We start from the raw sequence: 25,912 nt of genomic DNA, 5'->3' as shown, positions 1-25,912 counted from the left end.
GACGGATCACTCTTCACCAGGACAATGCGAGCTCTCACACATCGGCTCAAACAACTGCATTTTTGAGCACCCAAAACATCGAATTAATGGGTCATCCGCCGTATAGTCCTGACTTGGCACCGAATGACTTCTTTTTATTCCCGTATGTAAAAAACACCTAAAGAAGCAGTTGCGGCATTCAGAATGCATGTTTTGGAGGTACCTCATTCAGAGTGGCAAAAGTGCTTCGACAATTGGTTCAAACGCATGCAAAAGTGTATAGATCTTCATGGAGAATATTTTGAAAAACAATAAAGTGATTTTCGATGATTAAAATTTGTTTTTGTTCTCTAATCCCGACATATAAAAGGCACCCCTCGTAGAATATGTAAAAGCGCGAAAACTTTCATCCTTCCTAAAATAAAATCCAAACATAAACTTCCAAATCGCCAATATAGTCAAAATTAAAAAAAAACAAATGGGGTATAAAAATGTTCATTTATTTGGTTATGTATATACATAAATATTTAAAATTTATAAATTAGTTATAATGGCGTGCATTTAGATTTTGACTAAAAAGAATTTAACAATTTACTTTTACATAATTTTGTAACTTATTTTCAACACAGTTAATAAAACTAACATCGGTTCACACATATTTGTTATGTTTTACAGTAACAAATATTCGCTCCTTAAATTATGCTCAGTTAAGAAAGAAATTGAATTCCAAATTTTATTCCACATACTTAAATTATAAGAAACTAAGTCTAGACCAATTAGTGCATACATACATACATATATATAGGGATATATCAAAAAATTTAATTCATACAAATATTTTATGAACAATGTTTCGTGACGGAATTCGAGATTATTCCATATTCTATTTTCTTTTCTTTAAGTTACGAAAAAATGTGCTGCTTTAAAATGATTATAAACGTTGAGTTAAGTGAATGTATGTAAGCTAATAAAAAATTAGGAATTTATGGGTGAAAAGGGCGATTGAAGTGTAAAGTGGATGCAAGAAAAGGTCGAATGCAATTTCATAAATACAAAATACAAAATGTAAAATATAAAATGTGAATAAAGATTAAGTATAAAAAAAATAAAAACGTAAGATCGCAGTGTAACTTTTAGATGGCCAAAAAGGATAAAAAGTTTTATCTTTGCTTTTTTTTTGTTAGATTGTCTTACACGCGACGACGACGTTTCGACAAATCCTCCTTACGAATTTGTTGTTGCTTGTAGACAAACAGCGGCCGGAAAACGATGGCGCGACGTGGGCGCTCATCGAGCAATGCAGCTCCCGACGCTGCAACGGCGGCCACAGGCGACAAAGACACATCTAATGGCACAGAGAGCGGTGCATCGACAGCGGCCCGACGGGATCTCACGTACGGACGGAAAAGATCCGCCTTAGTGGCATCTCGGCGGTACAGTGTACTCAGGAAATCAAAGTATTGCGGCGAGCGTAGACTATCCGGTTGCCTCAGTGGTGAATTGTATTGGAAAAAATTTGGAGTCTCAACATCCAAATAATTATTAATGCGTTCCTGCGCATAGACACAAAGATTGTGGGCAGCCAGTGACGCAAAAACGCAGAGTGCGATGACGACGAACTGGAATAAGGGAAAGGAAGAAGGAAATGTTTAAAGTGTTTATCTTAAATTTTTTATTTGAGAATTTAAATAGTAAAGTCTTATATTTCAAGGTAAGTGATTAGTAAAGATTTAAGTTAAAAATGTAATTCCAGGGAAAGCGAAAGTATTTCAGATATGAATTTGTTTTGAAAGTTTATAAGCTTTCAAATCATGGATACTTGGTAAACTCAAAGCATATCGGACATGCAGTAGTAGTAGAGCGGCTATTTTATTTATCTGATCTTTAAATTGTCAAACTTTAGATAAGTTATTCAAGACTGTCAATCTTAGCTCTACTGCTACGATCTGTTCAATATGATTTGGTAAAACTTATTGGTAATTATCGGTGCGCAACTAAGCTCATCGCTGCCTACTACTTTTCCCATCTTTCTGGTGGATCTCGTATAACGTCACGGTAAAACTACTCATCTTCTGAGGCTATCCACGGATCAAGCCATTTTTTGATGTCTTCATATGAATGGAACTGCTGGTCAGCTAGACCACGTGCCATCGATCGGAATTGGTGATAATCGGACGACGGAATATCTTGAGAATATGGCGTGTGGTTTTCGGTTTTCTGCCATGAAAACGCTCCTCATAAAAATATCTACCCTTCGGAGTTGGCTTAAAACTGTAGGTCCCTCCATTTGTGGAACAACATCTAGACGCACACCACAAATAGGAGGAGGAACTCGACAAACACCCAAAAAGGGTGTACGCGCCAATTATATATATACTATATATATGTATATGGCGGGTGGGGTAGGATTTCCCATTTCAGACGAGTATTTCAATACTTGGTACTTCCATTTTGTTTCTAGCCGCCTTCATATTTGTTTCCCATCAATGTGTTTAAGTGATCAAAGTTTACTTTGCACTGAAGCTTCAATGTCGATACTATGGCATGTAGGTGTGTGTTAAGGTTCATACAGTTCATCGCTGCATCTTATTTAAAACGAATTAACTACGCGAAACGATCCTTGATCCATAAATCAATCTGATTCAAGTGCGTTATCACCTTTTTCGGCATCCAATACATTTTTGCGACATATCCATTTAATTCAGAGAACAAGCAGGATGAGCCAATTTTAAGTTACCGGATCAACTCCGATTTATATTCGGCCAAAGACTGTCACTTCAGCAAGATTCCCACAAAGATTATCGGAATTTGTATGCTGTTACAACAACAGCAGCCACTAATGGAGTATGGTTTTTTATCGAAAGAGGACCCTGCCTTTCAATTGTTTATTGAACTCATAATACGTAGCATTTGTCGACAAGAGTTATTGTTTGCTTGATCTTATAAAAATATTAAAAACATATAAGTGAAACTAAATGTTGTAAAACGTCATCTTAGAACAATAAATGAACTCTTTGTACGTATGGCACTGCAACGGCATATGTAAGCGTTATTCTACTTGTAGTACCCCCAAGTAAAAGGTGGTTAAATTTGACGGGCCGATGTTGAATGTGAACCACACCTAAACGTCAAAGACACCGTTGGACTTCTTTCTTTGGGGTTATTTAAACGAAAAGGTGTACGTCGATAAGCCAGCAACAATTCCAGAGCTAAAGGATGAGATAATTCGGCACATTAACGGTATAGAACCTCAATATGCCTCAGCGTCATCGAAAATTTAGACCACCGGATGGAGGTGTGCCGCCGAAGCCACGGCGGCCATTTGGCCGATCTTTTGTTTCACACGTAATTGAGCCATACCAATACTATCATAATAAAGAGAAATGACAATAATTTCTTTAAAAAGTTGTATTCTATTCAAAATCAACATCGGCCCTTGAAACTTAACCACCCATTATAATAAAGGGTGATTTTTTAAGAGCTATAGGAAAGTTTTTCAAAAAAACACCCGTAAAATTCAGAAAAATCCATGAAGTTTTTATTTAAATCGATAGTACAGTCCATATAATTTAATGTTTGAAGATTATTTCATGCAAATGTTGACCGCGACTGCGCTTCATATGGTCCATCCGCTTAGTCCAATTTTGGCATACTCTTTCCAATGTTTCGGCCGGTATCTCACATATAAATTTTTTAATGTTGTCTTCCAATGCGTTAATTGAAGCAGGCTTGTCTGCATAGACATGAGCTTTAACATAGCCCCACAAAAAATAATCTAAAGGCGTTATATCGCATGATCTGGGTGGCCAATTGACAGGTCCTGAACTTGAAATAAAATGTTCACCGAACTCGCCTCTCAACAAGTCCATTGTTACGCGTGCTGTGTGGCATGTGGCACCGTCTTGCTGAAACCATATGTCATGCAAGTCAAGCTCTTGTATTTTGGGCAAAAAAAATTGGATATCATTTCACGGTAGCGCTCACCATTCGCAGTTAGCTTTCAAATCGCAGCATCTTTGAAGAAGTACAGTCCAATGATACCTACAGCCCATAAACCGCACCAAACTGTGACCTTTTCTGGATACATTGGTGGCTCTTGCAATTCTTCTGGCTGATCTTCACTCCAAGATCGACAATTTTGCTTATTTACGTACCCATTGATCCAAAAATGAGCTTCGTCGCTGAACACAATTTTTCGATAAAAAAGTGGATCTTCGGCCAACTTTCCGAGAGCCTATTCACCAAAAATTCTGCTTTGCGGTAGGTCGTTCGGCTTCAATTCTTGCACCAGCTGTATTTTGAAAAGCTTCATACCTAAATCCCACTGGCCGATACAGCTGCGATTTTTTCTTCAGTTCGCACTCTACGTAAGCGTGTTGATGGTTTGATATCCAATAATGTAAATTTGGTTCTAAATTTAGTCACAATAGCTCGAATAGCCGCTTCAGTGGGTCGATTAAACTGACCATAAAATGGAAGAAGCGCGCGCTAAACTTTCTTAACAGAACACGCATTTTTATAATAAAATTCAATGATTTGCAAGCGTTATTCGTTTGTAAGACGATTCACGGTTAAATTGACAGTGAAACAAAACACGAAACGTGCGTCAGCTGTTTAAACCAACTGTTGAAAAAGCTAAAAAATCACCCGTTACATTGAGCTTTCTGAAGCATTAAAACCATCTTAAAGGTTGTGTTCAATAAACTAGAAAGCAGCTGTTTTCTGCATTGTTATAATCGGCATATTTTTGCATAAATATTAAGATAACGAACACGTTTTATTTCATTTATTTTGGTCATTTTGTTTTTTTATTTAATGGAATTTTGGCTATGAATAAAAATCAAGTTTCTGCAACCACTTAATTGATTTCAACAATTTTTCAACGTCGCTCAAGTTTTGTATTGTTTACATATTATATAAATATATACATATATTTTTTACCTCGTTTTCTATACTTGCCTAGTAGGTATATCAGTTTAAATTAAATATTCATTTTTGCGTTAACAGCCATTTTTGCGTGAGCAACCTTATGAAACATAAAGAAAATTAGTAACATATATTTGCTAACGCCATTGTCAGACCGATCATTCAACGTAATTTAATTAGTTTAATGAGGGTACTTAAAAATATTATTAATAGAAAAAAAATATATTATATAATATACAAATATTTTGAAAACTGTCGTAGTCACAGACTTTTTACTCAAAAGCAAAGTGTCCAAGTAAGCTTAAGTCTAGTAAAATCATACATAATATGTTATTTTTGTACATTTTATTTTATTATTATTTATTTTTTTTATATTAAAATTACAACCAAAAAGTAGTAGTAGTTGTAGCACCACCTGAACCACCAGTTGGACAACTACGAAAATATCCAACTCGTTCTATGTATCTATTATTGTCTTCCGATGCCTATTTCATCTTTCGTGAACTTCTCATTATACCTCTCCACAAAACAAAATTAATTGTTGTGCTCACCGTTGACGTGCATTTCGACAACATTTTGTTAATAGCATAATTTGCATTAAATTTTTGCAGCTTGTTCATCAAATTAAAACAATTAATTTATGTCCGTATCAATAAAAATAAAAAACTAAAAGAATGCATGCACACAATCTCACACTTGTACTACCATACAAAAAAACCAAAACCATTAGGAAAAGAATGAAATCACGATTTTGAGTTGGTAACATAACAAGTTGTTTAAAAGTTTGGGTTGGGTTTCCTCTACATATTATGAACTAGCTACATATGCACACACCTACTTAAACAGTGAGTAGTCAAGCAATTTGCGCGCTGCGAATGATAAACATCAAAAGCAAATTTGTTTAATCATTTTAATTATTTGCTTAGTTATATATTTACTCTTATTTATTTATTAAAGAACATTTTTATATTTTATTAAGAAACATTTTATTTTAGCAAATAAAATATTTTATACTTCCTCACATGTTTTGCACGCTAAACCGTGCTTAATTCAATTTTAATTTGTTTTTAATCATCCATTGTTGGTCTACTGCGAAGGTAAACTAATGATTTTAGACACTAACAAACATTATCAATTGAATTGAGATACACAGAGCTGTCTGCGGCAAAGAAATGAATGAATGCATACACATAAAACAAAACTCGCATTCATCTGAATGTTCATTCAGTATTAAAAAATTGTATACCAGCATTCTCTTTTTTCATTCTTTTTTCCTTTTTTCCTTCATTGACTGCATTGATGTGCGAATTCATATTTCATTTCAGTGCGTATGGGATCGAAGGTTTCATAATTCAAAACGTGAAGTATTGAAATCTTAATAGTACAATATATAATTATTGATTTCGAAGGGCAAATGATTTCCAGATCTGTGACTACCGGCACTGCACTACCTACACTGTACGTCGCTCATACGCCACCGCCTCTACATTAACTATTCAGCATTTACATAAATTATTTGCCGCAGATCCCAGATTGCATGCTACTGACACGTGATGGCAAAACATTGCAAATATACACAAATGATATCATACATATTTATGTTTGTATAATCAGAATTTATTATCTTATTTCGAAATTATACTTTTAACCCTTTCTGTCACAACTGCCGGATATACATAAGTACTTAAACATAGGTCTAACCTCTCCGGCTCTTATGTCACGAAAATAGTCTCATAATCTATGATTTCAGTTTCTTCCTCATATTTCAATAATTATTTCTGTTAATCTGAGTATAAGTATACTAATTTAAGCTGCAAACTTATGTTGATTATGCGCTTCACTGTAATATAACTGATGAAATTTACATGAATACTACGAGTATAAGTACGTAAGTATTACTTTATATTCTGAAGCGGGCTCCACTGATTGTAGGTATTTTCACTAGTATAGTTGCTCAAGCACATAGAAAATGTATCTAATATTTTTTCTACATTGCATTTACTTCATAATGTGAAGTTGGGAATTTTGATTTCAGTTACCGTAAGCACAAGATGTGTACATATAAATATACATATGGAATCAGGAAGACTTTTATAGCTAAACTTTTTTAAAGATCCCGGTTAAGTAATTAAGCATCTTTACTTTTATATTTTCTGCCTTAAATAAGCACTATTATCAAAGTTTTTAGTGAGCTGTATTGGTTTTTTTAACTTTGTAATATGCAATATTGCCTATTCTATTGACAATTTCATGTTTCTTGACAGCTTAAATAGCGGAATTTTGGAGTCATCGTTGAAAATGGCGAGATAGAGTAACTGTCTTTGAATGATAACTAAAAAGAATGTAGTGAAAAGTTGAAATGTAAAAATTTAGATGAGTTGGAAGAAGAGGCTAGGAAGTATCTGAATAGGAGTATGTAGCAGGATTTACACCAACGGTTGCCTTATGAAGCATTTTGGGAAAAGTTTAGCATTTGGAAAGATTATATCAAGCATCTAATAGCCGATGTAGCCGCATGGGTTGGTGCGTGACCGCCATTCAGTAGGGCAGAGGTTTGACGCCCCAATGTTTTCCTAATAGTGGTAACCCCTCGACAGATAATGACAAACTCCTGAGGGTATTTCTGCCATGAAAAAAGTTCTATATAAAAATCACCTACCGCTCGGAGTCAGCTTAAAACTGTAGGTCCCACCATTTGTGGAAAAATATCAAGATGCACTCCATAAATAGGAGGACGAGCTCAGTCAAATCCAAAGCAATTGGTGTAACCGGCAATTAAGCATTATATAATATAGGGTTTTCCACTAACAGGTGTTAACGCTGAATGGATTGCGCTATCGAAAGATGATTAACCATTTTTTATGGCCGGATTTGGATGGTATTGATCTGGACAACGCTTATTTTCAACAAGACGGCGCTACATGCCACACACATGCCACACAAGAAACAAAACCATTGATCTTTTATGGGAAAGTTTCTGCACCGTGTTATCTTTCGAAGAGGTGATCACAATTGGCCATCGAGATCTTGTGATTTAACACCTTCTGACTTTTTTCTTTGGGGCCACGTGAAAGAGAAGATCTACGCCAACAGCCCAGGGTCGATTCAAGACCTCAAAGATGGAATTCGTGAGGCTATCGAAGACATAGGACAGCCACTTTGGAAAGGATATTGTCCTGTAAGCGTGGTCGTGGTGGTCATTTGTCTGATATTATTTATTTTCCACTATTAACGGCATAACTTCCTCTTTATAATGAAATAAACATCCGATCACTTATATTAAAAAATAGCATTTTTCTTTGAATATCAAAATAACACCTCTGTTTGGAAAACATTATATACATACCTACTTATATATGTATATATAACGGTGAAATATTTTTCAAACTAACAAACGAATTCTTTCAAAAACTAGGGGTCAAACTTTCAGTTGATGTAAAAGAATATTTTTTTAAGTGTTTAGTACAATTCCAAAAAGGGAAATTTCCGTGTTGAATGCACTCACTTAAAATTCTGTAAATAAAATAATTTGTATTAATTTGCACATATAATGAATTGACGGTATGTGATGGAGTACAATTTTAGTTTCAAGCCAAGAATTAAAGTCCGAATCATTATGATTTCAAAAAGTCTCGCGTTCTCCCTTCAATTGATTATCTTAAGTCACAGAGAGTTGATGGTTTTTACAAAACGTATTGCTTATTTAATTCTAAATAAGATTTGAGTTATTCTCCCTTTCGTACTAAAAAAAACATTTGTTGTATAAGTCCTCGTATAAGCTTGTAGTATAAGTCCCCGGTATTGCTCTTCTTATGCCGCCTTTTTTATTTATTTTGATAAATGATGCCTGTGCACAGTGGTAAATATAATTTATGTTCTTTTATTTAATTTTATTTTACAATTTTCACTGTTTTTCCGCTTTTTAATATTGTTGAAGTTTCGTTTTGCGTATTCAGCTTAGCTGGTTCGAGGGAAGATAGCCAGTGAGCTCTTTCAACAACATTTTGATGAACAAATTAAGAAGGGAACTTGGATGGTGACATTCTAATCATATATTAATATATACCTATGTACGTGCATAAAAAAATTTGGGAAAGATTAAAAAATATTCAGTTCGATAGGCTTTTATAGTAAGCACATAGGTATAGTAAAAATATGTGCTTACGAAGATTTTTTTTAAGGCGCTCAACTCATAGAAATGGGCAAGCCAGTTTTAGGACTAAAATTAAGAAAACATTTTATCATGGATATCGGCAGAATATACGGCGGCCACCGTAGCCGAATGGGTTGGTGCGTGGCTACCATTCGGAATTCACAGAGAGGTCGTTGGTTCGAGTCCCGGTGAAAGCAAAATTTATAAAAAAAAAAAACATTTTTTTAATAACGGTCGCCCCTCGGCAGGCAACGGCAAACCTCCGAGTGTATTCCTGCCATTAAAAATCTCCTCATAAAAATATTTGCCGTTCGGAGTCGGCTTGAAACTGTAGGTCCCTCCATTTGTGGAACAACATCAAAACGCACACCACAAATAGGAGGAGGAGCTCGGCCAAACACCTAACAGAAATGTACGCGCCAATTATTTATTTTTATTTTTTTAACAATGTTTGTTCCGCAAGTTTTTTTATTAGAAAAGTAAGTCCCAGGGCATGGCAGTTTAAGTAGAGTGAGAAAACAAAAGATGTGCAGAGGAAAGTAAAGTATTTGACCTTTTATTGTATTAACAACTAAACGACATATGTATGTAAAGTCCTTGTTTTCCTTCCTTTGCTTATACTAAATATTGGAGTATAGACACTTCGTTCAATAATGTGTGGGACTAATTAATTAAAACCCATTTTTTTGCCAAAATTCGTTTTTATTCATCAACATAGTCCCCTTTTAGGGAGATACAATCATTCCAACGCTTTTCCAATCTTTCGATACCGCCTTTGTAAAACGATTTTTCTTTACCTTCAAAATAGGCCTCAGTTTCGGCGATTACTTCATCACTTGAGACAAATCTCTTACCACGGAGCATCTTTTTGAGGTCTGCGAAGAGCCACTAGTCGCTGAAGGCCAAATCTGGAGAGTACGGTGGATGGGGAAGCAATTTGAAGCCCAATTCGTTCAATTTTGCCATCGTTTTCATTGATTTGTGACACGGTGCATTGGAACAACACTTTTTTCTTCGCCATATGAGGCCGTTTCTTTACGATTTCGTCTTTCAAACGCTCCAATAACGCTATATAATAGTCGCTGTTGATGGTCTGCCCCTTCTGGAGATAGTCGATGAATATTATTCCATGCGCATCCCAAAATACAGACGCCATAATCTTGCCAGCCGACTGCTGCCTTTTTCGTCGCTTTGGGCGGCTTTCAAGGCTGCATGCCACTCAGCAGACTGCCGATTTGACTCTGGAGTGAAATGGTGGATCCATTTTTCATCCATTGTGATGTACCGACACAAACACTCCGACTTATTGCGCATAAACATGTCCAAATAGCTCTTTGAATCATCGATTCGTTGTTGTTTTTGCTCCGGTGTGAGGAAACGCGGCACCCATTTGGAAAACACCTTTTTCATACCCAAATGTTCGTGTACTATGGTGTGTACACTGCCTGCTGCACTTTCACTTTACGGTCGGACATAATGATTTTCAGTGTTTTTTCAACGTTTTCCGGAATAACAGCGTCATTTGGCCTTCCAGTAGATGGAATGTCATCGGTGTCTGTACGACCACGTTTGAATTCGGCATACCAATAACAAATGCTTCTTTTTGATGGAGCAGAGTCCGAGTAATGTTTTTCAAGCCATTCCTGGCATTGAACGGTATTTTTTTCATTAAAAAACAATGATAAATCAGCACACGGAATTGCTTTGAATTAATCTTTTTTTAAAACTCAAAAGTAGCGTCACTTAAAGCACTGTAACTTGTAAACAAATGGTCGGCTTAACATATGATTTTGACAGTAAGCCTAAAAAGGTTGCCAACTTTCGAAAAAAATATTGATTTAGTACTAGTGCCGCCATCTATGTGTCAGTCACACACATTATTGAACATCCTGGTATATATTGTATTTATATATAATTAGCGCTTACACGCTTTTTGGCAGTTTGGCCGAGCTCCTTTTCCAATTTGCGGCGTGCTTCTTGTTGGCGGTTTGCCATTGCCTGCTGAGGGGCAACCTCAGAACAGAAAAAATAGAACACATTTTTTTGGTGTTTCATGCCCGGAGATACAAACCAACGCACTTCAGAATGGTAGTCACGCACCAACTCATTCGGGTACGGCGACTTCCAGGAGTCCGAAAATTTCAAATACAAATTTTCAGTGTTTTTGTTTTGTAGTTGTTAAATGTTAGTGTCTTTGTTTTATACATCCACTAAATCTGAGCGGCATGTTTAAATTAAGTAGTCATATAACTTAAAGAGAATACCGATTTAAGTAGGCTATCATTAAAATAACCTCTCTATCGCCTTATTGACAAAAAATATTCGAATCTGGCCAAATGTGTCGAAGAAAACGTTAAATTAATAAATAAAAATATCCATATTATAGTGGAGCCAAGTGAGCCAAATTTTGATTATGCATAATAATTTTAGAAAAAAAATAAAAAATTACACCTTGCTAGTTATAGCTTCAAGCACTCCTACGGCAAATATCATTGGCAAATATCATTGCACTCGCATCGTTTGCAAAGAGCTACAGGCAAATGACGCCCACGGCAAAAAAAATCCTCTCCAAACCTTTTGTAGATGTATTTCTTCCTAAAGACGTCTTTTCGGTCAAAAAGTTTCGTCAACGAGCACTCATTTTGATAAGTGCACTTATTTATCACTTGCACATTCATGCCGTGTAACAGTCATGGGGATTGCCAAAACAACACCACAGCCTATCCACACCAATCGACCTCGTTAAAAAACCTTATGCAATTCTCGAAAAGCGCTGGTATTCATATAGTTTGAATAAAATTTGTGTATGGCTGATAAAATTAGAAAATTTGCATAGCATTTTTATATTATGTAAATATATATTTCTTAAAAAAGATTAATCACATAGACTAATCAACTTCATATTCAATTTACTTACGTATAACTTCTTCGTATTGTTGTTGAAGGCATTTATATAAATTTTTTATAATTTTACGATTTTTAATTCAGAGTTCAAGTCTTCGATTTAATGAAATATTGCCGTAGGCATGAACTTTTCAGAATTTTATTGCTGTTTAATTCAGTGGTCAAGTTCTCGACTCGATGAAATATTACCTGCCATGTGTTAATGAGCTTGTTGGAAGCCAGCCATATTTTACAATTAAAAAAATCATAAATCTCTCAGACAATTTTTTTTTTAATTCAGCTGGAAACAAAATAAAACAAAAAATGTAAAGCGATAATCTAAAGAAGGAAAACAAAGGCTTGGAAAAGTGAGGAAATGTAAATATTTGCATTAAATTTAAATGAAGAAAAAAGCCAAAACAGCCGAAACAGTAATGGCAATAGAAGCGCATATCAGCTTGTTATCGCAACCGGTTATATTGAATGTGCTGGTGCAAACCAAGGCAAGTCTGTACAAAGTGGTGGCTCTCGAGCAACAACAAATTTTTTAAATTAGTAATGTCAAGGAAAATATAATAGAAGAATGAAATGAATGGCAAATAGATAAAATTAGTTTGCCGAACATGCACAGCACAACAAAAACTTTGCGTTCTTCCGTTTTACTGGCATTCTAAATTAAAGGCGAATTGAACAAGAAGAAATCAACTATTCTAATCGCACGAGCTTCTATAGATACGCCTTGGACTTACTCTTAGATAAGTATATACTGTGGGCAAAAAGTAAGGTGAATTTATTTGTCAAACTTCGCGGGATTAAAATTTCGCTCTAGTTATTATTTTCATGAGTTGGCAACACTGTTAATAGCATCTGGGCCAACTTTCATGTGAATTTCATTATCAGTAATATATTTACGCTTGTGTTTACCAAACGACCAAGAGTGCATTTTTCGATTTTTACAATGTCTGACTTGATTGAGCAGAGAAGTGCAAATCAAATTTTGTTTGCGGAATGAAATTTCGGCTGCGGAAACGTTTAGCATGTTGCACAAGGCATTTGGTGATTCGGCCATGTCGCAGAAAAATGTTTATAAGTGGTACAAAGACTTCAAAGAGGGTCGAGAACGTGTTGATGACTTGGAGCGCTCCGGACGACCATCGACGTCAACAGATGACCAACACGTCAATAAAGTGAAGGAGTTAGTGCTCAAAAATCGTCGGTTGACTGTTAGAGACCTTACTGATATGATCGGAATATCAGAAGGATCTGTGAAAACCATTTTGAAAGACCATTTGGGCCTACGAAAAGTCAAATCTCGTTTGGTACCGAAAACTCTCAATTTCTTGGAAAAAAGTCGTCGCGTTGATGTGTGTGAAACAATGCTTTCAGACTATCAGGACAAGCTCAAATGCATCATTACGGGAGATGAGACTTGGATTTGTGCTTACGACCCTGAAACAACCGACCAATCAAGCGAATATCGTGCTAAAGGCGAGGCCAGACCGAAAAGAGCACGTCAAAGTCGTTCAAAAATAAAGGTCATGATGACAGTTTTTTTCGATTTTCGTGTTGTGGTACACTATGAATTCCTTCCACCTGGCCAAACTGTTAATAAGGAATATTATTTGAGCGTAATGCGTCGTTTACGTGAAGCAATTCGTCTAAAGAGACCAGAATTATGGGCCAACAACTCTTGGTTTTTGTATCACGTCTCACACTGCACTCGTTCTTCGTGACCATTTCGCCAATACGAGTAATTCCACGCATATCGTTCCGCAACCACCGCATTCGCCTGATTTGGGTCCGTGTCTTCTGGCTATTCCCAAAACTTAAGAGACCACTCCGGGGAACGCGTTTTGAGTCGATTGAGGAGATAAAAGCTGAATCGAAGAAGGTGCTGATGGCTATGCCAGAAATGAACTATTTGGCATGTTTCGGGGATTGAAAAATCGTTGGCATAAGTGTATTTCATCGATAGGGGATTCTTTTGAAGGGGATGAAATTGATTTATAAGAATAAATAAAGATTTTTCATTTTACAACCAAATTCAGCCTACTTTTTGCCCACAGAGTAAATAAGGATAAGCCATTTTCTGGTTAATAGTTGTATGGAATAAAACACAAAAATTCAGAATATAAAGATATGCGAATGAAGTAGAAAAACAAAGTGATATGTAAGAATTTGTAAACTACAGTTTTTCACTATAAGAAATATACATGTACGATAGTTAATTGCACTTAATAGCTCTGTCGATTGTATTTGCTATGAATATCATTTTTGCTACCATGAGTCGACCCGCCCTAATGTAAACATTTACATGCATAGAAGATCATTAAATAATATGAATAATGCAATTGCCTTCGAATTGGGCTGCATAGCGCATAATTATATAGCTCGAGGTTACCTTTCTCACTCTTGGATTTTGCAGCAGCATAGAAAACAATAATACAGAAAAATGCGCGCATGTAAAATGAAAAAGTAAAATACAACAAATATAGGCAGGCCAACAACATTGTCGACGCCAATAACTTTTGTAACAACAATATATTAAGCAAAAAGTAATAGTTTTTTATTTATATGTACTACAAGTTTAACGCTTCACGAAAAAGTTAATTAACAAATTGTTATTTTTTACAATATTAATTTCTTTATCTTTTTTTTGTATACTATTCGTGGGTTACTATGAACGTTAACTACTATTTAAGTTGCTATTATTATTTTTAATTATTTTGCTGATTATATTTTAATAAGTAACAGTTATTATCATGAACATAATTGCGTTTAAACGGGCGTAAATTTATGTCGGCTTATCTGAGCCTTCTGAATGAATTACCATCAAATTGATTTCAATTGCTATAGATTAGTGAAGCATATTTTCTCTCTTATATTATGAATTGAATGTTTTAATAAGAGCTGTCAGTTTGTTATTTAATAATTTTAATAATTTTCGAGATGTTAATCTTGGGATCCCGAAATGTCGCACAAACTATCGAGTGCCCAAATGTTTTCGAATACCGAAAATGTGGGGTTACTTAGTTGGTATGTAATTCTTGAATACTTCCAAATAAAAGCGTAGCTTTAGAAGGCTAATACGAAGTTTGTTAAAAAATAAGGTGAATTTGAAAATTTCGCCGGCTACGTACATTCCACTTCTCGATTATTATTTTCTTCTCGTCTCGAAGATATGTTCACAGTTTTAGCCATATAGCATGTTTAGTTTGCCTGTAAAAGGCATAAATAATACAAGTGTTTTGTATGTTCGGCGATTTCGTCCTATCGAAAAAAATGGATCAAAGATATTGCCTCAACTTTTGGGTAAAAAATGGAATTAAGTGCTCAAAAACACCTTAAATGTTGACAGTGGCATATGGTGAGAGTACTCTGAGTTAACAAAATGCTTACAAGTGGTACAAGCTTTTCACAGAAGGTCGCGAAGAGGTGAATGACGACGCACGAGTTGAAAATGTTGAGAAAGTCAAAAAAATTGCTATGGAGAATCGTCGAATCACAATTAGAGAACTGGCTGAGGATGTCGGCATATCGATTGGCTCATGCCATGCAATCCTTTTGGAAATTTTAGGCATGAAGCGTGTGGCAGCAAAGTTCGTTCCAAAATTGCTGAAAATTTTAACCAAACAACAACGACGCATGAGCATCGCCCAGGAATTGTTGAATGACGTCAACAATAATCCAGATTTGTTTAAAAGGGTCATAACTAGTGAAAAATCATGGGTATATGATTATGACATCGAAACCAAACCCCAATCTTCCCAATAGAAGAGACCAGGAGAGCCAATACCAATAGCATATTCGTAAAGTTGTATTTTCTTTTCTCACACTGTTGCACTCTATCTATGCAAATGTACAACAATTTATACTCTTTATACAACTCAACATAGTAACACTAGGCTGGATTCCGGGACATGAAGGACATGAGGGAAATGGCTGATGACCTTGCAAAACAAGCAGCAAATATGCAACTTACTGGTCCTGAGCCTTTCTGTGGACTCACAAAAAGCCACATTAATGAATTCCTTAGGAAATGGGAAGAAAGAAAACTTGCCGCACACTGGCTAAACTGTGCCGGTCAGCGTCAAGCCAAACTATTCCTAAGTCCCAACAAAGGAATATCTGACAAACTTCTCTCACTAAGCAGAATAGATCTGCGTCTTTTAACAGGATATCTTACAGGTCACTGCAGCCTGAGGTACCATCTAAATAATATTGGTCTATCCGAGACCAATGTCTGCCGCTTTTGCGAAATGGACATAGAAAGCTCAGAGCATGTGCTTTGTGAATGTCCTGCGTTGGGCAGACAGAGACTTCACCACCTTGGTGGTATCGTAGTATCTCCATGCAATCTTTGGAACAACAAACCCAAAATTGTGCTAAAATTTTTAAAAAGCCTAAACATCTAGGGTTACAAAATAGGCCTTTCACAATAGATCAGCTCTGGTCGCAGTGCGTAATGGCCTTCTAATAATAATAATAATAATACCGTGCCGTCAACTTTTTGAAAATTATCATTGAATTCCTATGAAGCAAAATGCACTTTCCCGTAAATTTTGTTTAAAATGTTTACAAATTGGTATTAGTCAAGATCCTCTTTTAATTTCTGTTCATGAATGTGTAAATATATAAACTGTTTTTACAGGGGCTTTGAGAAAGCCACAACTACCTTGATAAAATAACAACAATTTTTAAATGTCAGCAAATAATTGTTTAAACAATTTAAAAAACCTTTAGAAACAACATCGTAATACATTCTTTGGTTATTAAACATATCTTAGGCTAAAATAAAGAAACGAGATAACTATTTTTAATTTTTAACATTTCTTTTAAATTTGCTTGGTGTACATTGTTGACCCCTTTTCATTAAAAGCTTTTTCAAATTTCAAAAAAAATGAGCAACATCGGAATTAGTCAAGAGTGCTGTTCCAAATATCATCAGTAATGGAAAGAGTAACCAACTCCGAAAAATATGTCCCTACATTTGTTAGAAGCCTACTTTCTCAAATCGGTGTGATTTTCTTACCCAAAAACTTTGTCGAAACTGGCAGCAGAAATAAACGAGCCGAGATAATTAATTTACTTTATTCAACATTGAGCAAAATCATATATAGTGAATGAAGAAGACACCAAAAATAAAAAAAATATTTTGAAAGATGCAGGTAGATGCTTATCAGCAACGGAATGAAGGAATTTATTTTGCCTAATTTCAGCAAGCAGGGCATTGCGATCATCCTAGTAGAACACGATAATGGACATTTCTGATTAGCAATCGCCTGCATGGCTTGTGACAAATAGTGGAACCACCTTAAACGCTGCTGAGGGTTCATCAATGGACACAAGCACATGTCCAACTGAGTCCCTTTTTTATTGCATACTTGGTTAAGGTTTAGGTATTTGTAATAGAGAAAATTGTGTAATAGAGCATAGAGCAGGTCCTTAATCACGCTCTTGTTCCTTTTTGCACCACCAGTGTAGAAAAAACGCAGAATAATATTTTGTAATAAATTATAAGTATCATAATAAGCAATATATTAAACGCTTAGGGTGAGGTTATAAAAAAAAAAATAAATAAATAATTGGCGCGTACACTTCTGTTAGGTGTTTGGCCGAGCTCCTCCTCCTATTTGTGGTGTGCATCATGACGTTGTTCCACAAATGGAGGGACCTACAGTTTCAAGCCGACTCCGAACGGCAGATATTTTTATGAGGAGCTTTTTCATGGCAGAAATACACTCGGAGGTTTGCCATTGCCTGCCGAGGGGTGACCGCTATTAGAAAAATGTTTTTATAAACTTTGGTTTCACCGAGATTCGAACCAACGTTCTCTCTGTGAATTTCGAATGGTAATCTCGCACCAACCCATTCGGCTACGGCGGTCGTCCGGTGAGGTTATGCTTGCTAGAAATAAGAATATTGTGTCAGTCATTTATATGAAATATAAAGCGTGACTGTTAAATATCGGGACGAATGCTGCTACGACAGCACTACCTTTCTCTTTCGAATGCCATACTTCCCTCTTTTCTTTAGCTAGTACACTTCATTCTTGTAAAACAATATTAATCCAAAACTCTATATGTGAATGCATAATTCCTCCATGTATATCCTGAAATTTTGCTTTAAAAGAGATTTCACTCTTTTCATGCCCGCCAACTTGATGGTAAATGTTTCAGCAACAGCTGATACACCAATACCTTCACTTTAGATTGTAGAGGAGCTGCACGAATGATGAATCTGTGTTAAAGTTGAAATATTTTAGAAGTTTTGTCCAGGGACACCCATCAGAGAACACATATAATACTTTTTAATAACTGCCATATTTTATTAAAAACAGTTCAATTATGTTGATATCATTTTCGGACACACTGTTTCGTATACCATACTTGTATACAGGTACTTGCCAAAAGCGATATTTCAAAAGCCGAAATTAAACTTGTCTTCGCCTAAAACTGGTGCGATCTTTATGTGCATATATTAATTTTACAGGTTTCAAAAACCTTCTCTGGTGAATTTATTCACATGCATATTGACCTGAAGTGAACAGTTAATTTAATATCCAATTACAATTGCCATGAAATTGCCATAAAATGCAAGCCAAATTGAAAGGTAATTTGAAAGCGGATCTTTAGCTGCAATTTATGGCTGAACGATTTAAATCAACAATTTAATTTTTTTACTGCTATTTTGGGTTTATTTGCATTTGAAACCCAACAACGATATTCTAGGTAAATCAATTTGTGTTTGGTGCTTAAAAAGGCATTTTAATCAAAATTTATATATTCTTCTCCCATTAAACTTGCCTAGGGAATGTATGCATGTATGTTTGCGTACTGTTTTTATTTAATGGTATTTTGGTGGCAATCGGATTACTGCGCAGTTATTAATAATAATTAAATAGCTAAAATGAAATGAAGTAATTTTTTATTGCAATACAATTAGATTGAAGTCAATAGTCCGACCAAACGGTATTTTACAATCTTCATAATAACGGAAAAAATAATTCAAATGTATATCACTTTACACAAACCATTAGCAAATGTAATTATATTGGAGTAAAGTAAAAAATAAGGTTAATGACGGTATGTGGACTACTCTTTTAAATTATAAAACATTCTGAGCACCAGAAAGTATTTTTCTGGAGGCGCAAGTCCTTTATTCTAATTGATTTAACAACTCCGTCTTTTTGTCGATTTAAAAGCCGCATTCAAGCGAATGGGTCTGGTGGTGAACGAGACAAGATGAAGTATCATCTGCCATCAAACAAATATTCGGCGCAATCGCGTATCGACACCCACGTCACTGGTGGTAGTTACGATCTCAAAGTAGTAAGCAACTTAGTTTAATTAAGAATCAGCGTTAACACCGACAATAATGTCTGCCTTGACATCCAACGGTCAATCTCTCTAGTCAACAGGGGCTACTTTGGACTAAATTAGGTTAAAGTTCTCCTTCGAAGAACAGCATTAACATTATATAAGGCTCTCATCATGCCCGTCCTAACGTATGGCGCAGAAGCGTGCGCGATGCTAATATCCGATGAGGCGTCCCTTGGAGTGTTTGAGAGAAAGATTCTTTTTGGGCCATTGCAAGTTAATGACGAAAAGTATTACAGGCAATGGAGCAATGAACACTATGGAAACATAGACTTAGTGCAGCGAATAAAGATCCAGCGATTCGCCTCCCTAGGAAGGAATCCTCTGGATTGGAAAGATGAAGTGGAGAAGGACTTTAAACCACCCTAGGACTGCAGCACACACGGTATTACTTTAGCTTAATCCTCAAGAAATATAACTAATATATAACAAACAGATGATCATCCCGTGTGCAATTGTTTATCACTATTTGGAGAGAGAAGGAAGTTTCTAGGTAGACCTCAATTTGACAGTTTAATACACTGCATTTTGACGGCATAACAGTGGCCCCTATTATGAGTTACATTCGATCTTCGATATTCGCTGGTTGTCGAAGATCGAAAATAGAATGTCAATTTGGTATTATGAGCGGTGCAACCCTCTCGAAATTTTCGTAGTTTACCGAATTTAGAGTCGAATGCAATTTTGCTTTCGATCGTGTAGCGTATTGTGGGAAAACTTGTTAAAGTGTAAGTTGTTTGCAATTATTTATGGTTTTATAGTAACCAAATAATAAATATATACTAATTTTGTTAATTTTATGCAGGTCGAAAGTCGGGAGTACCAAACAACAATTAGAAAGGCGAATCCACAATTCGCAAAAGGGATGTGCACCAAAGTTCAAGCAGCAAAAAAATGGGATGAATTTACAACGGAGCTGAATTGCTTGGGACCACCAGTGAGAACGGCAGCAAAATGGATTAAGCTTAATAATGGTGATTTTTTGTGATGTTTATAGAAATACATGATTATTTTCCCTTGGTAGGTATGGGCTGAAATACGTATAGGAACTGAAATACAATTTTTTTTTCGAATGGCGAATAATTGAATAAAGAAAATTTATAACAAAAATAAAACAGAAACTGTAGCGTAAAGGTTTCTATTTAATACTTTTCAGATTTTTCTACAATATAATATTCTCAAAATTTCATTTCTTATGTTTTCTACTACTCAGTTATTTGACTCCACTTCAATATCTTCAGCATCATTGTACACAGTGGGTTGAGCAAGTCCTAGCATACCTTCATTACCAATACTCAATTGGTACGATCCCTGAGCACAAAATCGCAGAATTGTGGCTAGCTTTAACATATTTGGAATGGATTTGGCTCGGGTACACTGTAGGGACAGTAGGTTCATAAACGCCTCTTTAAATAATCTAAAGATCTATAAAAATCTGTAAGGAAATTTCTGTAATAGGTATTAAGTATGTCAACACATTTTGAAAATTCTAAACTTACTCAGTGGAAGCCATTTCTAGGGAGTTGGATGCGCCCCTCAACTGTTTTCTACTTCTAGCTAGTTCACTAATCTTTCATCGTCCGATGAATCGTCGAACCACAACTCCGTTGTACTCATTTTCACAAAAAATACTTTTCTTAACTTTTAAAAATGTTGTTAACAAAGAATTTCAACACAATCGGTTTTTTCTTTTATTTTGATTTGCTGTATCAGCTGAGAAAAATTATCTATTTTAAATGCGTCGAGCGATCGAAATTCACAATAGTCCTATTCTTCAACGAATGATCACCATAATACCAAATGAAAATTCGTTTGATCAGCACTTTCGACTAGAGTCGAAGATCGAATGTTGCTCATAATAAGGGCCAGTATTAAATAAATGCAGTATGGCAATATTGCTGTATAACAGCATAACAATACAATAATATAACATTATAACAGGAAGAAATTTTAATAACATAACGGAGTAACAGTATACCATATAGCATACCATATATGTAATAGAATGGTTGTGTAACAGTATAATAGCTCAACAGTGTTGAGAAACGAATATGCAGATTAATTTGACGAAATCAGTTAAATGTTACGATTCCTCGTCTTTGTTTTTTAGGCTAAATTTTGAATTGATCCCAAAAGTGGATCAAAATTATAATAGGAGTTGCAGAAGGGTAGGTATCCCATCAGGCAACCGGCAGGCCGGCCGTCTAGTAAAACGAAAATTACAAAATTATATTGGCAATTAAATAAATTGAAATAATTCGTGGATGTGGAGGAGAGCCTATTGCATCCTGGGTCTGCGGCCGTTAAATATGGATATTACTGACGCAATAGAGCTAGAAATGTACTAGACATTTACTGAAAATGGGCCATTGCAAAGCCCGCCGAGGCAGTCATTTGAATGAAGTAATATTTTACAATTATATGGACGATTATTCTAATTAAACTTGTTTGTAAAGAAGGTCTCAGAGTTATGTGAGAAGCGAAAGTGAGAATATTGTTTTTATATATTAAATGTGCAACTAAGTTCTCGCTGTTTTATTGATGAAAATACAACTTTATTCTGAAAAAATGGTTACAAGTGAATCATTTTTCCCATCTGTCTGGTAGATCTCGTATACCGTCGTGGTAAAACTACTCATCTTTTGAGGCTATCCACTGGTCAAGCCATTTTTTGATGTATTCAAATGAATGGAACTGCTGGTCAGCTAGACCATGTGCCATCGATCGGAACAGAAGATAATCGGACGGCGCAATATCTGGAGAATGTGGAGAATAAGAAAACCTTTCCTTTTTTACCGCTGGAGCAGTTGTTTACACGCGAAAAAACGACGTTCAACATCCCTTGGTTTTAACTCATAAGGAACCCAAGTCCCCTGTTTCTGAGGACATCTCGCGCAGGGCTAGGAATAAACGCGGGAAAAACGGACATTGTACTTTTGTACTGGAACCTAACGAAGCTAGGCAACAACGAACTACTTCTCAAAGATTATGCGAGGTACCTCGGAGTAATACTGGACAGCAAATTTCTGTGGAAGCACAACGTTGAGGAGAGGGTGAAAAAGGCCAGTAATGCGTTGTACGCATATAAAATTGTGCTAGGCGTTACTTGGGGTATATCACCCTCTCTGATGCATTGGTGCTACACGGCAGTAGTTAGACCAAAAGAAAACTGACATACTTAATGTCACTGGAAAGGATTCAACGACTCGCTGCTCTGTGCATAACAGGAGCGATGAAAACCACTTCAACGGCGGCGCTGGAAATGATACTCAGCATGCCACCCATTGACCTCATGGCGGAAAACCTGGCAGCGAAATCCGCGAGGAGGCTAATGGCTGCGGGGGTATTCACCTGCAGAACCTTCGGTCACAGCTCAATAGGAAAGTGGAGCTCAGGTGGCACGGACTAAATGAATCCGTACTTTAATTGGGAGAGAAGGTTTCGCACTACAATTGAAGAGGAGGGACGGCACAAAGGCACGAAGCCTGGCCATAGAACTTTTCACATCTATACAGACGGCTCTAAAACTCTAGACGGAGTGGGAGCGGGTATTAGTGCTCAAAACAACCACAAACCTGACCATATGCAAAACAGCAAAAGTCATGTGTAGAACTAATGACAAAAAACTGACTCAATTCGTGCTTACGCTCTCGCGAAAGGACTGCAGAACTATCATAGGTATGCTAACAGGTCATAATATATTGGCTGCACATGCGTACAAGATAGGGATTGCTAACACGGACTAATGCAGAAAATGCAGAGAGGATGTTGAGGAGACTTTAGAACACTTTCTGTGCGTTTGTCCGGCATTATTAAAAACGCGACTAAGATGCCTGGGAGCCCCACTGTTTGAGGGTCTGGAAGACGTCTCAAAAGCGGAGGGACCAAAAGTCTATGCGTGGCTTATTGCGAACCAGGCTAACCTAACCTAACCCCTGTTTCTGAATCATTCCCAAAGCATGCAATTGCTTGGAAATGGATTGACAAGTAACTCCTAATAGTGAAGCAAGCTGACATGGATCCTTTTGGCCTTCCTCCACGCGGACGGTCGTCAACATTAAAATCACCGTCTTTGCTGCATCTTCTTTTAAAGCTGCATCTTCATACATTTTTTGTAGCTCTCGATGTGCTTCAGCTGCCGTTTTTTTCGAATGAAAGAGGAAAATCAACACTTCCCGCAAATGACGATTATTCGGCACAAGATCACACATTTTCACAACACCAAAAGTGTACATATGATACCAAAACAAAATCACTAATGTGTCGAAACAGTTTGTTTACCATATGTCTAAGGTTGGTTTATGACGTTTAGGTTATGTTAGAATCGACTAGCACACACTGCTGGCAGCATCTATTAACCAACAGCAGGAACTTAGTTGCGCACCTAATAAGTAATTGCCCAAAGCAACATGGTGGTAATAAAATAAAAAATAATATTTACAAAAATAGTTTTTTGAGTTGTCCGCCTTTTAATCTAGTGCAATATACGTATATATGTAGTTAGTTAAGTATATGTTAGTAGCTTTAAGATATTTCTTTCAGTTTATTTTGTCTAAGATAAATAAATACAAGATTTATTGATAGAAATATTCCAACAACAAAATCTTTATAATTGAAATTGACTTAAATATTTTTTAACTCACTTTGGCCATTACTGATATTTGTTTTTCGTTGCAAACACTTGAAACTCGAAGACACTCAAAGTAAGTTACCCAAGGTATGTCCTTGTAATGATTTGAATTTGTTTACAAAACTATGTATTTACGTCGGCACACCTTGAAATGAGCACAACGAAATTCAATAAAAATGTGTGTATGGAAAAATTTGGGCACACTCCTGTTTTGCTCGATTAGCGCTAGTTTCATTTACCACTGATTTTTTAGTTGACAAATTTTCGTTTCTATTTTTTTTTTCAAATTTTTTTAACCAATTATCAAATATCCACAAATTTATACAATTAATTATCACAGCCAATATGATCATAAAAAATGTTTGCAATTTTCAGTATTTTTGCATTTTTAATTCGATAGCGGATGTTCATTTATGATGCTTGCGATTTTTTGCTTAGTTGTTTTTGTTTTTGTCTCTCGAAACGATATTCTTTGATTTCTATTCACACTTTCAATAATTATTTTCCTTCAAATTGTAAATTAGCTGCATTCACTCGACGACCTGTGCGGTACAAATTTTGATATTTTACTGTCAAGATTCGCTGTGACAAATTCACATTTATATATGAATTTTTATTGCTTAAAGCGCTTTGTTGTTGTGATCTTCGTTAGAGTGACGAAAACAAAAACAGCATGATGACAACTACTACAGCTGACTGAGACTATAACTGCGACGATGATTGTGACGGCGACAGCAATGTGGCATTGGAAAGAATATCAAAAAGAATATAAACATCATTGCGCGACTTAGCAGAACAAAAACAATTATAACTCCATAAGCAACAAAACTCGATAAGTAATAAAAGCAAGAGAGGAGCAATACCGCTGCTGAGCAGCAAGAAAAAAGCATCCCTCAACAGGTTTTGACCTGGTAGCCAAATATGTATATATGTACATATGTATTGAAGAAGTCACAGACCAAAGTCACTTGAGCGCCATACCTTACTCTTCTCTTCATGTACTCGCTCGTCCCTCAAACAAGAGCGTCGCTCTAATCATTCTCAAATATTGTGTTGATCACAAAAGCAGAGGAGAATCGCCTCTGTCATCACAAGACGTATATTCTTGGCATGCAGCTAAAAAAAATATCTACGAGTAGTAATCACAAATATATGTACATATGTCGTATCATAGTTACATATTTTTGGTCATAATGACTATGATCATTATGACAACGCTGAAGGTAATTATTAATTCATAACATTTTTACTAATAGTTTGTTTATGTTTCTTTATGAAATATATATATATATTTTTTTGCTTTACACAGCTGCAGACGCTACTTGATTTTACTTTTACTTGTTGTTGTGCTAACATATTGCGCTGGGTGGAGGCGCACGTTTTGTCTGCTTCATTCTGTCTACATCGGATGACAATTACCTGATAAGCTAACGCGTACATGCTCTGGTGATTATTTTTAGCATGTTTACCGTTGTAAAATATAGTTGTTAAGAAATATGGGTATTTATTATCAGTTTCGTGTTATAAGGGCGTAACAGACATTTTAGTAATTGTATAGGAGGCGAACGGTATTCATTGAAGAAATGTTTACACAAATATATTACTTTTCTATTAATCAATTGATGTTGATCGTGAAAAAACGACTTATATTATTTTTTTTTCGATTTATGCAGCATATATATACATACATATATATATACATAATTGGCGCGTATACCCTTTTTGGGTGTTTGGCCGAGCTCCTCCTCCTATTTGTGGCGTGCGTCTTGACGTTGTTCCACAAATGGAGGGACCTACAGTTTCAAGCCGACTCCGAACGGCAGATATTTTTTTATGAGGAACTTTTTCATGGCAGAAATACGCTCGGAGGCTTGTCATTACCTGCCGAGGGGCGACCGCTTTAGGTAAAACTTTTTCTTCATATTGGTGTTTCACCAGGATTCTAAACTAGTTAAGGAATGA

General features: G+C 35.9%; 1 protein-coding gene across 1 annotated transcript; it reads right to left on the bottom strand.

Moving 5' to 3' along the window:
* Nucleotides 1-470: 470 nt before the first annotated feature.
* On the bottom strand, nucleotides 471-24,584 carry LOC128866223 (uncharacterized). The gene is made up of 2 exons (XM_054106786.1): nucleotides 23,964-24,584; nucleotides 471-1,598 (listed from the first exon to the last, which is right to left on the bottom strand). Exons 1-2 carry the CDS (start codon nucleotides 23,970-23,972, stop codon nucleotides 1,170-1,172), a joined length of 438 nt encoding a protein of 145 aa, XP_053962761.1. The 5' UTR covers nucleotides 23,973-24,584; the 3' UTR covers nucleotides 471-1,169.
* Nucleotides 24,585-25,912: the final 1,328 nt, after the last annotated feature.

Source organism: Anastrepha ludens, chromosome 6 (genome assembly GCF_028408465.1).
Source record: "Anastrepha ludens isolate Willacy chromosome 6, idAnaLude1.1, whole genome shotgun sequence".
Classification (NCBI taxonomy): Eukaryota; Metazoa; Arthropoda; class Insecta; order Diptera; family Tephritidae; genus Anastrepha; species Anastrepha ludens.
Note: the sequence above shows the minus strand (reverse complement) of the source record. Positions and strands in the feature narration are given on the sequence as shown.